Source organism: Tachysurus fulvidraco, chromosome 7, assembly GCF_022655615.1.
Source record: "Tachysurus fulvidraco isolate hzauxx_2018 chromosome 7, HZAU_PFXX_2.0, whole genome shotgun sequence".
In the NCBI taxonomy this organism is placed as follows: Eukaryota; Metazoa; Chordata; class Actinopteri; order Siluriformes; family Bagridae; genus Tachysurus; species Tachysurus fulvidraco.
Window position 1 is genome coordinate 19185728 of NC_062524.1, and position 16030 is coordinate 19201757.

Sequence of the window (16030 nt, forward strand, 5' to 3'; positions counted from 1 at the left end):
CTTCTTGTACACATGTGCATGCAGCACCTTAATGTGTTTTTACTTTTACAGTAACACACACACACAAATCCATTTCAGTTCTTAGCTCTGTCGCTACAAAATTTGTGTGTGTGTGTGTTACTGTAAAAGTAACACACACACAAATTTTGTAGCGACAGAGCTAAGAACTGAAATGGATTTTTTAACACTTAATTAACAAAGTCTCTAATTATCATCATCAGTTCAATATACAAACAGAGTTAGAACAACTTATGGATATAGGTACAGCTAAGTCTTTCTGGCTATGTCTCCATCAAATGTGCACATCTGGATCCTTTGCCAGTTTTTCCTAACATGCTAAAAATTGTTTAGCTGTGTTTACAGCAAAGGCTCGGCTTTGTGACTCATGAAACTCCTCACTGAACCGAACCGAACACACACACACACACACACACACACACACACACACACACACACACACACACACACACACACACACACACACACACACACACACACACACACAGACACAGACTTAACCTATAAACTGTTTACATCACAATAATTTGATCGCTGTTTTACTCACCACATTTTTTCCTGTGGTGTTTTGTATTGTCTTTTGTCTCACACTTTAATTTGCTATGACAATATACTTGAAATCGTTAGCTCTTTGTAGCTTCATGGTCTTTTGTGTACTGTGAAACATTGTGTTATTTCACTGTGTACTGCATCAGCTATATATGGTTGAAATGACAATAAAAGCTTCTTGAGTTGACTTGACTTGTGTAGGGTTCAGGCTATTGTCATTTCCTGAGCATCCTCTTCGACCTGAGTTGTGCATCTCTCTGACAAATACCCTTTTTACCTCCACTGATTTTAGCTGGTAGTACCAAGTTGATTTTCTTCATTTAATGGTACTTTTAACCATTTTAAACATTTAAACATTTGTTTAAGTGAGTTCGCTGATAAAAAGACTAGCTGAAAAAAAATCCTTCCAGTAACAGGTTTATTCCACAACGGAGACAACGTTTAACTAATAATTGTATAACTTCTGGTGAGAGCTAGTTACCTTTGTTAATTGTATATATATATATATATATATATATATATATATATATATATATATATATATATATATATATATATATATATATATATATATATATATATATATATATATATATATATATATATGTACGTATTGTAAGAGATAAAAAATGTGTGAGAATAAAATGATAAGGGTGAAGATCTTATTGAAGAACAAGAGGTGTTTATTCCAGCATAGCAGTGACAAAATACATGAAGTACTTCATGTTCATTGAGGTCAGTAAGAACCCAGGACAAATCCTGCTCAAGCATTTTATACTGTTTTCCTCTTTGTAGTTTCCGCTTTGAATGTGTATTGAGCGTAAGAGCTGAGTGTCTCCCAAATGGCTGGGATACACCTTGTTGTCTAGCCGGCAGTCTTTAAATGTTAATCATGGTCACGTACACCTTGGCTTGGTATTGTTACAATTGTTATCAAACAAATGGTCATTTTAAATGGTAATCACAGTCACGTAGACCCTTAGTGGTGATCCTTGATGTCCTGCTGCCGCTCCCATACTAACGATTTAATCAAGTTTATTCATTTAGAGTTCTAAATGTATTACCTTATGATACGATTATGATACTTATGATATGATATGATAGCTCTTTTTGATGTGTATCTTGGAGTGGAATCTGGTTGCATTTATCTGTAATTTCTTACAGTATGTATGTAGGTATATATACTTATATACGTATGTAGGTAGGTAGGTAGGTAGGTAGGTAGGTAGGTAGGTAGGTAGGTACTTATGAATATGTATGTAGGTATGTGGGTGTATGTATGTATGTATAAATTTGAGTGGATGTATATATATGTATATGTGTGTGTGTGTGTGTGTATATATATATATATATATATATATATATATATATATATATATATTTATATATATATATATATATATATATATATATATACACATACATACATACATTACACTACATTATAGCTACATCATAGCAACCTACCTACATACACACATTATACATATACATATACATACATGGGCCCAGGTGTTTGTAAATTTTGCAACGATAAACTATTTATAGAATGAATGAATGGCAAGCCTAATAATATAATTGGGTTACAGATCAAATAATAATAATATTAATAATAAATGAAAACACCTGAAGGCCTGCAGCCTCTCCTCATTACTACAGTATAACCAAAAGGTTCATGGGCATCATGGGAAATGTAGTTCACAGAAACATCTTGCACACATGGGAGGGCCAAGCTGTCAGTGAGGGAGCGAGAGATTGTGAGTGAATGAGGTAGAAGAGCACGATGACTCGAGACGAACCACTTCCTGTCTCTCTCTTCTGATCTTTCATTTCAGAGCGAGCTGTATAACGTGCATGTGTGCGTCTGACTAAAGTGTAGGCAGTTGATGGGGTTGTGAAATACGAGTGGGTTGAAGTTGAAGCAATTTCATCAAAGGGGCCTCAAAATAACTGACACAAACTGAGCATGTTCAGCATCTCAGACACATCATAAATAAAAGTGCAGATATATTTATATAAAAAGTGGATTATGATGAGTAACGGTGCGTGTTATTACGTGCCTTTTAAACCAGCACTGTGCCCTTTAATTTTCAGTTATATTCGTATAGTATAAAGTAGTTAGATTGTTGGCATTTTCATGTGAATTGCAATTACTGATGCGATTTAAAATAAATAGGGTCATATTGTGCTGACGTGGAGAAAGTCCAGAAAAGTAAAATAGTCTCATTCAGGACATTTGAAAACTTGTCTGTCATGTAAGTAGATAGATAGATAGATAGATAGATAGATAGATAGATAGATAGATAGATAGATAGATAGATAGATAGATAGATAGATAGATAGATAGATAGATAGATAGATAGATAGATAGATAGATAGATAGAAAGCAGCTTTACAGAATTCTAGAAACAGTAAAAAAAAATTAAAATGAAGTTATTATATATCTCTAACTATTTTCCTTACTGAGCAAGCAGAGGCGAGGATGGTGAGAAAAAACTCCCCAAATTTACAAGAGGTAGAAACCTTGAAAGGAACCAGGATCAGAAGAGAACCTCATCTTCATTTGGGTGATAATGGACAGTAAATAATGTAAATTTAAATAAATCAGTTGTCACGATGATCTGAAATCGATATTGCAATGAACCAAAAACAGCTGACAGTTGAGCCTGATGAAATAAATCATTAATATTATTATTTGGTGTGTTAACATTTTCAGCAGATTACATTATTCATCAAACACACACACACACACACACACACACACACACACACACACACACACACACACACACACACACACACACACACACACACACACACATACACACACATACACACACACATCTCACCTTGACTGCGCTTAATCAGCATGTTCTCAGTATTTAAGGACAATTATGTCACATGTCAAGAGGAACCAGTGCAAGGGGTTACTGTATGTTACACTGGCCCTGAGTAAAGAGTTACCAGATATTCTAAGATGGAAATATAATATTTTTTTTCTGCACAAAACACTACACATAATATTTTTACCTTCTTCCATGTGGTGTAAATGTGGTGCTATTATTATTATTATTTATTTTATTTTTTTGCAAATATTGGCTGTGTTCAGTATAAAAGATTTGATTTGGTTCTCAGTCAAAAAGAGAGAGAGAGAGAGAGAGAGAGAGAGAGAGAGAGAGAGTGTGTGTGTGTGTGTGTGTGTGTGTGTGTGTGTGTGTGTGTGTGTGTGTGTGTGTGTGTGTGGTGTGTGTGTGTGTGTGTGTGGTGTGTGTGCTATGTGATACCCCAGGTCTTGTTCCACAGACACAGGGAGATTGACATACAGGCCTTGGGCTCTGTATACAGTATGCTGTAAAGTCAGCCTGGACCTGAGCACTTCCTTTTCTTTTTTTCTTTCTTTCTTTTTTTTTTCCGTCAGTACAATGTTTAGCCACTTCTGGGGCACCACATAATCACTTGTTTTGGTCATTCCAGCCTTACTTAAATATTTAAAAGAAGATGAGGCTCTGCGTTGTTGTGCTTCTTATTAGTATGCGATTCCAAGGTGAGTCTTGATTAACATACATATTTTCTTTACATGCGTGAAAGTGAATTATATTCGATTTTATATATTTTGCTGCTATTGATACCATTTCGTATCGAATGATCTCGTGTTGCTATATAAAAATGAGGTTGCTATGCTCAGGCTTTTTTAAATAATAGTTCGTTTGTAGGGCAAATATTATTATGCTGTAATAGAATTCCTGGTGCGGAATAGATATTTAGTTCGGTTTAGTCCTTTCTTCATTTAAGAATTATATTGTCACATATAAGTTGGGAAGTTGGTAGGTCAGACCACAGGGTCAGCCATAATATGGCGCCCTATGAGCAGTGAAGATTAAGGGCCTTGCTCAAGGACCCAACATTTGCTGCTTGGCATTTTTTTTAAGATTTGTGTAAATACTTAAATGAAATCATGTAATTAATGTCAGCGTATTAAATTACAGCACTGTAGACTTGATCAGTCAATCAGAATCAATACATTTTCTACTAGTATAAACCAATAAAACACTGGTTTATATTAACATGCATATTTTAATAAGTTTATAGTGTACAAACGTACAGTACAGTGACTTAACATGACACGCACACGTCTTGAAATTGTGACGTTTTCTGTGAAGCAATTTCTGACAGGAGACTCCAGTTGCAGCAACCGGTAAAGCCAGTAACACCCATGATGACGATTACTTGCACTGTTGCTAGTCAGAAGAAGCACCTGGCCGATCAATTTGGAACTGTGTTAAATCGGCACAATAAATTTGAAGTCGTATTGAAAAATGCTTCATTTGATGCTTTTTCTCTCCCACAAAATCAACAATCCAACTTTTTTTTTCAACGCAGCTGTAAATATCCTATTGTACAAATCATAAATTTAGCTCGTACGCTCACATTTTTGCTACAGTGGACATGGTGGAGCTTATTTAGGCTAGCTAATGCCACGCTGTTAAGTAGGAATAATGCTGCATTTTAAAGGATTTTTATCATTTGACTGGCAAAAAGTTCTCAAATTGATCACTTTTTATGGTTCAAGTGAGAGCAAATGTGAAAAAAGTTTGTGTGTGTGTGTGTGTGTGTGTATGTGTGTGTGTGTGTGTGTGTGTGTGTGTGTGTGTTTGTGTTTGTGTGTGTGTGTGTGTATACGGGGTGGGGTGGGAGGTTGCAGCATTTCTCCAATTATAACTTCATGAATCAAACATTACAGCCAGCATGTGCCATTACCTAAGGGAAGAAGAAAAAGAGGAAGAAGAAGAAATAGAAAAAGAATAAGAATTTGAAAATAATTTGTGTTTTCAAAAAAAGTAAACCATTTCAATTGTAATTCCTGAAGTTTGGATTGTTTTTCTAGTTTCTATGAAAAGGATTGATTTTGTTATTTCCTCTTTTTGTGCACATCACATCTTGTAATGGGGATGTGGTAGCTTAGTGGTTAAGGTGTTGGGTTACAGATCAAAATGTTGTGAGCTTAAACCACAGGTCCACCAAGCTGCCACTGCTGGGCCCCTGAGCAAGGCCCTTAACCCTCAAGAGCTCAGTTGTATAAAATGAGATAAAAACATATGTCGTTCTGGATAAGGTCGTCTATCAAATGCTGTAAATGCAATAATACTCTGAATTTTAATATGAAAATGACCCTTACCTCTCTTTGTGTCTCTATCTAATCTCTGCCTTTTACCACAGTGGTGCTCTCAGCCCAGGGCCACTACGCCCAGAAGCTTCTGAACAACCTGATGGAGAATTACTCGAAGGCTCTGAGGCCTGTGGAGGACACTGACAAGGCTCTCAATGTTACACTGCAGATTACACTGTCGCAGATCAAAGACATGGTAAGGTCCCTACACCCCTACACATGTATACTCACATACACACATCACAAACAATATTTGGCCTGGTGAGACGATGAGAAATCTTCTAACCTCCAACTGATTTCTTTGATTATCGAGGTCAACACATGTGGTGAAGTCTGAAAAACACCACCTTCGACATCCCTCTGGTCTTCTTGTGGTTGATATACAGTGTTTGTGCCCTTCTGGCCTCAGTGATCAAACCACATACTGTAGATAGAAGCTTTAATTCACTGCTTAGGTTAGAGGTTCACTGACCTTCAATTACTGTATTTCACTCATTCAGCAGCAGTGCAATGTATGTACAGTAAATCAAGAGCATCAGTTAATGTTCACGGCGAACATTGGAAACAAGGAAAAATGTGCTGCTTCAATAAAACAGGTCTTGATGAAGTCTTTTAAGACTTTTAGTCCATCATGTAACCTTTGTGCCGCATTATTGTTGGGAATGTTTCGCATTATTTTGTTTGAATGTTTTTTTGATGCGTTTTTCTTTGTTGATAGGACGAAAGAAATCAGGTACTGACAACATACCTGTGGGTGCGTCAGATCTGGCACGATGCGTACTTGCGTTGGGATAAAGACGAGTACGACGGACTGGAGGTGATCCGCATCCCTAGCGATCTGGTCTGGAGACCTGACATTGTCCTTTACAACAAGTAATACAACATAAACTCCATACACAAGGAATACAATACATTCTAGCAAAGAAGCACACACTGTCTTCTAAGATGTTTTTAGTACCAATAATTTCATGGATTTTGAATGAAACAATACAAAAGTAAAGCAGTAGAGTAATAAAATTCAGTTCCAGAGTTTGACCACCTACAGTACACAAAATTTCATTAATATAGACAGTTGCTATTCAGGATTCATGCCTCTAAAATATTTGAAAGATTTCATCTAAATATTCTACAAATCACAATTCAAAATTTCAAATTGTTTGTTTTGTTTAATTTCATTGATATTGTGATATTGACCGATGAGTTCACTTTAAAAATACAAATCCTTTAAGTACACCATTAGAATGTTTGATATGTTTATCAATGTTTAATAAAAGTAACTCAACCCCACTTTTGCATTTAATAATCACTGGACCTTATTTAACAAGCTGGATACAGACATATTTATTCCTAAAAACTTTTTCTGAGCATTTACACAAAACATGTGGTATGCCTAGAAAAATTCCTGGAATTTTGGAAATATGTTCATATCCTATATATAAATATATATACATATATGCATTATGGATTATATTTTAAGGGTTAAACGCTTGTGTTTATTAATTTACAGTGTTTAGCACACAGCGTTGACTTTGACTCCAGCGCTAGTTAATCTTTATCAAAAAAAACATCCTTATGCCAGTTCTTTAGGTCAAGAAAACCAGTGAGAACTTTTTTTTTTTTTTTTTTTGAAATCCAGTTATATTATGTTGTATTACTGGCATCAATTAAAGAATTTAAAAACTAAAGAAAGCAAGCTAGTGGTGTGTTTGTTCTCCCAATGCTAAAACCAGTGCTCTGGTGCTAAGCTTCAGAAAATGGATGGATGGACGAAAGCAAGCCAACACAAACCCAAAAATAGTGTTTAGAATGACTAAATGCATGTTTTCTTTAATTGGAAAGTTTTCTTTCCATGAAACGAAACAGTAGCTAATTTCTTGATTGTGTGAACCACCCATTCTAAACCATTAGATCAGCTTTACACATGTTAACATTATAATATCATAATGTGCACACGTTACTGAATATATCATGCAAAATTGGTGCCTTGCTTGCTCTCTCTCTCTCTCTCTCTCTCTCTCTCTCTCTCTCTCTCTCTCTCTCTCTCTCTCTCTCTCTCTCTCTCTCTCTCTCTCTCTCTCTCTCTCTTTTAGTGCTAATGAAGAAGATTCATCTGGCCCTCCTGACACTAATGTAGTGTTACGGTACACGGGTGAGATCACATGGGATGCTCCTGCAATCACAAAGAGCACTTGTGTGGTGGATGTCTCCTACTTTCCCTTCGACAGCCAGCAGTGCAACCTTACTTTCGGCTCCTGGACCTACAACGGCAACCAGGTGATGTGTAAAAAGTGGTATCAGATGGACAGAGTTTTTGTGTGTGACCACAATCTGTATATCTCATAATGCTTATATTGTATATTATTCTCCCGCCCAATCACTCTAGGTGGACATTAACATGGGTGGTTTGGAGAGCGGTGACCTCTCAGACTTTGTGGAGAATGTGGAATGGGAATGTCATGGCATGCCAGCTGTCAGGAACGTAATCATGTATGGCTGTTGCTCAGATCCATACCCAGACATCACCTACACGGTTCTGCTGAAACGCCGCTCCTCCTTCTATATCTACAACCTTCTCCTCCCCTGCTTTCTAATCTCCTTCCTGGCTCCACTTGGCTTCTACCTTCCAGCTGACTCCGGAGAGAAAGTTTCACTTGGCGTCACAGTTCTTCTGGCCCTAACCGTCTTCCAGATGATGGTAGCTGAAAGCATGCCACCGTCCGAGAGCGTGCCACTCATTGGTGAGTTGGGGAGTTTTTATTTTTATTAAATACTTCATTAGTAACACATTAGAATTTTTTGTATAAAATTCAGGAGCAATATTACTTTATGTCAATTTGGTCAACATATAATATAAATCCTTTCTACACCAAGAGCAGAGCTAGTTATACTCTCTTGGACTCCCAGCCATGGATAATGGTGTAATGTCTTATAAAACAAATATTTATTTACGTCAATTAGGAACCAAAAGTTATCTTTATTATCTTGTTGACATGTTAAACATTTAATACTTTTGTGTTAGTATAATTGAGAAGCATCCAGTGAGGGAAGAATTGTAATTGCAGAATCAGTGTCTGGGGCCGGGGTTTTGTAGGGAAAACCTCACTGTCAAGTTTATAACATTGCTTTCTTAAAAGATTATCGAAGTTAAAAAAAAAAAGCCTTTAGTCTGATAGTCTAGTGTATGTTGATCGGGATCGGATTTAAAAAAAGTTAACATGATTTTTAAAATCACACATTAGGAGTCACAAGTCCTTGTTAATTAGAAGTACAAGTGAACGACGAGAATGGCTTTAAGGTGTGAATGAGGAAAGAATAAATTGGAATAAAAGGAGGCATATATGAATGTGAGGCCTTGTATAATGTTTCACGTGTTATAGGATGGAGGCTAGCAACAGAACCCCTGGCTGGGAGGTAACAACTAATAGGCATTAACATACAGATAGGTGACAAATGAAACAAAAAACAATACTGTACAATACTATAATATACTACAAAACCTTTCCTGTTCATTGGAACAGATTCTGCAAGTCTCAAACTGTACTATTTGGTATAATGTCATTCTTTCCAAATATATATTCCCTATATTGAGTATTGTTTTTGTGTGGATTTACATCATTATCAGATACACCATACCCATTCATTGTAGGATTTCATTGTTAACAACACTACAGAATCAATAATGCTATACAGTATAACTACAACAATTCAAATAACACAATGCTAGAACCAACTGAGTTAAGCAGATAGTACACAAATGTCAGAATCCTACAGCACATGAAGAGATTAAGAAATTAAAGCACACTCTCTGCTTTATTGTGTCTTTAACACTTCCACTTGGCTTCTAACTCGTGCAGATTTTGGTTTGAGTGTTTATAAGTATTTTTACAAGAAGGATTTTTGTGTCATATATCTGTTCTATACCTCCAGTACAGTAATGTAACTAGTTACAGCTGACACCTTTATGGCTTTATTGATGGACTTACAGTGGTCGAGAAGTGCAAAAGAACATAACAAATCCGCAAACACAATGACAAATTCAAAAATGCAACAGCTTCAATTCAGGAAACAAGATAATAAACTAGATAACAAAATAGCAAGTGTAAAAACACAACAGCAGTACAGACAAACGGATAAAGGTTGATATAGTTTGAGATAGGAATTCTTACTGCTGATTGGACGATACATCTGTCTGAAGTGCCAAACAAAATAAAGAATCCAAAAACAAAATAACAAATCAGAAAACACAACGACAAATTCGAAAACACAACAACAAATTAGAATACACGACAAATTAAAAAACACAACAACAAATTTGAATACACAACGACAATTCAGAAAACAAAATAATAAATCAGAAAACACAATGGAAGTTAAAACAAACCAGAGAATGGATTAATGGATGGGCAAGTCGAGCCTAATGTGGGAAAGTCGTGGCCTAATGTGGGCAAGTCGTGGCCTAATGGTTAGAGAGTCTGACTCGTAATCCTAAGGTTGTGGGTTCAAGTCTCGGGCCGGCCACGACTGAGGTGCCCTTGAGCAAGGCACCCAACTGCTCCCCGGGCACCGCAGCATAAATGGCTGTCCACTGCTCCGGGTGTGTGTTCACGGTGTGTGTGTGCGCACTTTGGATGGGTCAAATGCAGAGAACGAATTCTGAGTATGGGTCACCATACTTAGCTGTATGTCACGTCACTTTCACTTTTTCACTTTCACTTTCACTGCTGATTGGACAATACTTCAGTCACTCAGGATATACGCACAGAAGGCTGTGGCAGTAGAAAGTCGATTACTGTGTGTATGAATGTGTAAGAATTTAAATATTTTCGGATTTGTTATTTTGGTTTGCATTAGATGGAGCATGTGAAGTGGTTTTAAATATTTAGTAGTATACATATATACAGTAATTGGTTAGAACCAAAATTCTCTCTGGAGCCTAAATCATTTCATTGTGTTAAGGTGTGCATGCAATAGTGTGCTAATTTGCTGCATATTCTTATGTCACAGGTAAATACTACATAGCAACAATGACAATGATTACAGCCTCCACCTCACTGACTATCTTCATCATGAACATTCACTTTTGTGGTGCAGAAGCCAAACCGGTGCCCCACTGGGCCAAAGTCCTAATTATCGACTACATGGCGAAGATTTTCTTTGTGTATGAGGTAGGAGAGAACTGCACTAGTCCTCAAACTGAACAGGGCCCACCTTTAGTCGAGGACCCTCTGGCAAGTCTGGAAAATTTCGACTATTTCTCCAGCAGTTTTTACAGCAATCATCTAAATGACGGGTATAACAGATATAATAACTGTGGCAGAGATGCCAGAAATCACCAGTCGAATGGCTACCATTTCAACGCACTGAACGGGGCACATATTCCGCCACAGTTCTCATCAAGACAGAAAGCACACCAGTCCAATTACATACACCACATTGGGCGAGATGGTAATGCAGTTAACCTGAGAGAAGAAAAACTGAGGCAAAGCGATCTCTCTATTCCTGAAAAAATTCACGGCTACACTTATGAACACAGCGCCAGCTATCAGCACAATAACGAGTGCACCAAACCGTTCACAATGGAAGGGTACAGTAAAAATACCAACAAGGAGTGCGCATGTGTGTGCGATCAGCATCAGAAAGTGGTGCAGAACATTGAGTACATTGCCAACTGCTTTCGGGAGCAAAGGTCAAACCAGGCCAAAGGAGCAGAGTGGAAGAAGGTTGCCAAGGTAATGGACAGGTTTTTCATGTGGGTGTTTTTCATCATGGTCTTTCTCATGAGCATCCTCATCATGGCCAAAGCGTCATGAGATCATTTGATATGAGTTGTGATATGACTTGCATTTGTTGAATCACACAGAACCTTGTTAATGGAATAGAAACCTGTTTCCTGTAGAACTCGTGAGAAATGAGTGATGGATTATTTGTGTAAAGTGAATCAAAATATGAAATATAAGTTGCTGTCTAAAAGCTCCAGCTTCCCTGCTTTGATACTGAGCTTGAGTTAGTGTCTGTGTGGAGTTTCTGTGCAAGCTTTTCTTGTGTATATACAGTTTCCTCTAGTTTCCTCCCATGTCCGAATTGTCATGCTGGACATATATATAAAACATTTCCCATTCACACAGTCAAATCATGTTTCTATGTGTGTGTAAGGAGTAAGACAATCTGTTGGCACGTACACATCAATAATATATAATTAACCTCACAAGCACGCAATCATCAATAATTTCTAAACTAATTAACTGATTACATATATATTTACAGAAGAAAAACACTTCACGAACACAGAAAGAATAAAATCTATAATACTAAGATTAAAATCATTAGAGTTTCACTTCCTTTTACAGAGAAACTTTAATTAGAAACGGCTGTTCTGCTTTCTAATGCAGGTCTGCTAACACTGAACACTTCCAACTCCGAGGGTATGTCTCCTGAGCACCTTACAACATATGCATCGTTGTAAGCTCAAAATGTTTATGAACTTTTCAGAAAGGTCTATCATACTAACGGTGAAATAAAAGTTCAGTTGGTCTACATTGCCATGCTCCGTTTAAAGAAGGGAGGTTATAAAGCTTTATGGCTCTGTCAAATATAGGTTTAGGGAATTCCCATCTACATGTCTTGTGTTACCTTATACTCATTCAATCAGGTTTCATGCATACACAGGGCAGGTTGAAGTGAAAGGACTATTGAAACATGAGTGTTTGAGAGCAGCATGTAAATTCTGGTCTTAGAATATCATGTTACCAAACATTCAATTTGTTTTTCTGTCTCTTTTTCCAAGCCAGTGCTGTTGTGTGCTGGTCATGACAGGGGTTTTATACAACAAAGATAGGTAGAAAAACACTAGGTAGGGCTTTAATTGCTCAAGTGGTTAAAGCTCTGGGTGGTGTATCAGGGTTCAAGCCCCAGTGCTGCCAAGCTGCTACTACTGGGCCCTTGAGTAAGGCCCTTAGCTCTCATGGCTTCAGGGGTGCTGTATCATGGCTGACCCTGTGCTCTGACCTCAACCTTAAAGATTGGGGTGAATAAAGAATTTCACTGTGCTGTAATGTGACAAAATAAAGCAGTTACTTTAAGTCCAGCACATCATAGATGCTTGTTTAGTTGACAGATTGAGGTTCCCATTAGGGAATACCATTGCCATGAAGGTGGCGTTTGGTCTGCAGGTGGTATGTGTCGAAGTAACATCACGCTAAATGTCAGGACCCAAGATTTCCAAGCAGAACATGGGCCAGAGCATCAAACTACCTCTGCCAGTTTCCCATCTTTCTAAAGGACATTCTGGTGCCATGTCTTCCCAAGGTAAGAGACACACATGCACCTGTCCATGCACATGATATAAAAAAACAAACAAACGTGGTTTTTCAGACAAGACCTCATTTTCCATTGATCCATGGTCCAGTTCTGATCCACATTATAGGTGCTTTTGTTGGTGAACAAGGATCAGCATGAGTGATCCGGTCTGTGGCTATACTGCAGGGTATTGTTTGCACTAACACCTTTTTTTTTTATCAGAGCTGGCATATACTTTTTTAGCAATTTGTGCTACAGTAGCTCTCATGTGGGATTGGACCAGACGGTATAACCTGCAAATCCCACATGAATCAGTGAGCCTTGGACACCCATATTGCCGGTTCTCTGCCTGTCTTTTTACTGAAATCAGATGATATATCAGAATTTTAAATTTCATTTCCAGAATTATGTCAAGATTATTCAAATGATCATAAATATTGGAACGTGTGCCTGACAGGTCCAACTCACTTTTATTTGTATAGCTTTTAAACAATATACCTTATCACAAAGGAGCTTTACTTTATTTCAATTAAATTCTCTAAAGAGCAAGGAATAGATGAGAGTGGTAATGAAAAACTCCCTGAGGTGATAAGGAACTGAAAGGGGTGACTAATATTGTGAATAAATTCAAAGTCTGTTAAAAAGCACCTGAATATAAGCCTCGTTGGGATTTTAAATGTAAGTTTCTTGTGTCACACTAAAATTATCAACTGTTCAGTAATGTTCTAAGTAATTGCTAAAAAAAGCATCCACAGCAATCTTAAGATTAGTTCCTGTATGATTATGGAAGGGTTAAAATGTCAAAACTTTTGACCAAGTTCTGACCAAACTTTGTGGATAACTGAAGATCTCACTCTAAGGGACTCCAAAACATTTAGTGTAAAGTAGTTACAGTAGTTGCTGAGGTGGTTGCTGTAGTAGCCAGGCCTTAAAATGTTTAGAGACTGAAAAAACAGGGGTAAAATTAGGCAAGTGCACTAGGTTTAATTTATACCATCTACAGTTGGGCATAGGAAGTGCAGGTAGGTGAAATTAATTTAATTTATCTTAATTAAATCTCATGAAGCAATATAAAATGTAGTTTTATATGGATTTTAGTGCTCAGCATATGCTTCTCATATGGCATTGGTTTACATAAACATTGGTTTACATATGTTTATATAAACATGTTGATTAGATAATATACATAAAACATGTACTACATACAAGCTGAGATACATATAAGTATAGAACTGTGTATGCCTTGATGTTGGTGTCATGGGTACTATAAGTCCCAGTGAACGTACCAACGTACCATTGAGCTTGCCCTGGCAGTGTGAGGCTGGCCAGAGTCACACTGGACAGTCCACCCCACAGGACACCAGCTAGCAAAGCATCTGGAGAACCCAGATCTGAAGCGAGTCATTTTGCATTGGTTTCATTTCTAAATGGTTAACATGATCATTTTAAAGCCCTTGATTGTTGATTAATTGTTTTATGTCAAATCCATTGTGGTGGGGTAGAAAGGCAAAATGACAAATATGTCCAACCGGAACCAACTGTGTTTATTTTTAGGTTATAATAAACATCATTATTGTCTTATTGACACCATTATTGTCTTCGTATAATACTTCAAACTATAATACATTTCATGAAATTTGACAGTGATAGAGGACAGTCTAGGTGTCCGTCACAGCAGTTCTTCTGTATGCATTCTAGCACCACCAACAGGACAAATTTGGACATATGTTCACATTAATAACTCTGAAACGTGGTTTCACTTTTTTCTCATTCTTCAGTTCACGTCAGGTTCAGTGATGATAATTTTTTCAATATTGGATTTTATTTTTTTACCAATTCTGTTGTCCTTAGCCAACCTGTTCAATGTCTGTGTCAGTGGCTTTTTTCTTTTTCATGACATTCCAAATTGTTGTATTGGTTATACCCAGTGTTTGTGCAATGCCTCTGACTGCCTCTGATTGCCTCGGATTGTTCCTTTTCTCTGCTGCAAAATGGCTTGCTTGTCTCTAATTAACATGATAATAAAGATGGAATACAGTATGGAAGATGGCATTGGGATACCATCTGGAATTAAAAAAGCTGTTACTCAAATTTTTGATATGATAAGCAACATGTCACCTTCAACATTAATACACCACCTGGGGAAAATGGATCTTCTATGTAGATTAGAGGTGGAGCCAAAAGGTGCAAAATACTTAAACACCTGCACCTTCTTGACCTCAGCCCACCTTTCCAGGTGTTCCTCCACCTGCTGTCTACTCTCAAAACAGATCACAATGTCATCTGCAAACATCATTGTCCATGGAGATTCCTGTCTGGAGATTATCTGTCATCCTGTCCATCACTATAGCAAACAAGAAGGGACTCAAATCCGATCCTTGATGTAGCCCCATCTTCACCTTGAACTCCTCTGTCTGACCTACAGCACATCTCACTTTCACTGCTGTCATTCTCCTCTCATACATATCCTGAATATTTCTCTGCCACTCCTGACATCCTCATACAGTACCAAAGCTCCTCTCTCTATATATCTTCTATAAATCCACAAAGACGCAGTGCAGCTCATTCTGACCATCACTGTACTTCTCCATTAACATTCTCAGAGCAAAAATTGTATCAGTAGTGCTCTTTCTGGGAATGAAGCCATACAATCATACATACATACTGCTGCTCACAAATATCCACTTCCTTTCTTAGCATAGCTTCCAATACTCTTTCCTATTGCTTCATTGTGTGGCCCATCAACTTTATACCTCTGTATTTGCTTCAACTCCCTTGTTATCGGAAATAGAACTTTTCTCCTCCATTCCCAGGCATCTTCTCACTCTTAGATAGAAACTCCACTGCTGTCTCTCCTAGACACCTCCACAGGTATGTAATCTGGACCAACAGCCTTTCCACTCTTGATTCTCCTCTGAGCCTTCCTCACCTCATCCTTTGCTATTTCCTGCTCTACAATATTTACAATACATCTTCCTCCTGTCTTTTTCTCTCTTTTTT

At 37.4% G+C, this 16030-nt stretch overlaps 1 protein-coding gene across 1 annotated transcript; it reads left to right on the plus strand.

Moving 5' to 3' along the window:
- Nucleotides 1-3819: 3819 nt before the first annotated feature.
- Nucleotides 3820-12031, plus strand: chrna9a (cholinergic receptor, nicotinic, alpha 9a). Its single transcript, XM_027174341.2, has 6 exons — nt 3820-4111; nt 5785-5930; nt 6453-6607; nt 7825-8008; nt 8118-8472; nt 10739-12031. Exons 1-6 carry the CDS (start codon nt 4066-4068, stop codon nt 11542-11544), a joined length of 1692 nt encoding a protein of 563 aa, XP_027030142.2. The 5' UTR covers nt 3820-4065; the 3' UTR covers nt 11545-12031.
- The last annotated feature ends 3999 nt before the right edge of the window (nt 12032-16030 follow it).

What these genes read in the sequence shown, in the direction of transcription:
- chrna9a (XM_027174341.2), top strand. Translation starts at nt 4,066, where the DNA reads ATGAGGCTCTGCGTTGTTGTGCTTCTTATTAGTATGCGATTCCAAG. An exon ending in TATTAGTATGCGATTCCAAG is followed by an intron (nt 4,112 to 5,784) that starts GTGAGTCTTGAT and finishes CTTTTACCACAG; the next exon opens with TGGTGCTCTCAGCCCAGGGC. An exon ending in TGTCGCAGATCAAAGACATG is followed by an intron (nt 5,931 to 6,452) that starts GTAAGGTCCCTA and finishes CTTTGTTGATAG; the next exon opens with GACGAAAGAAATCAGGTACT.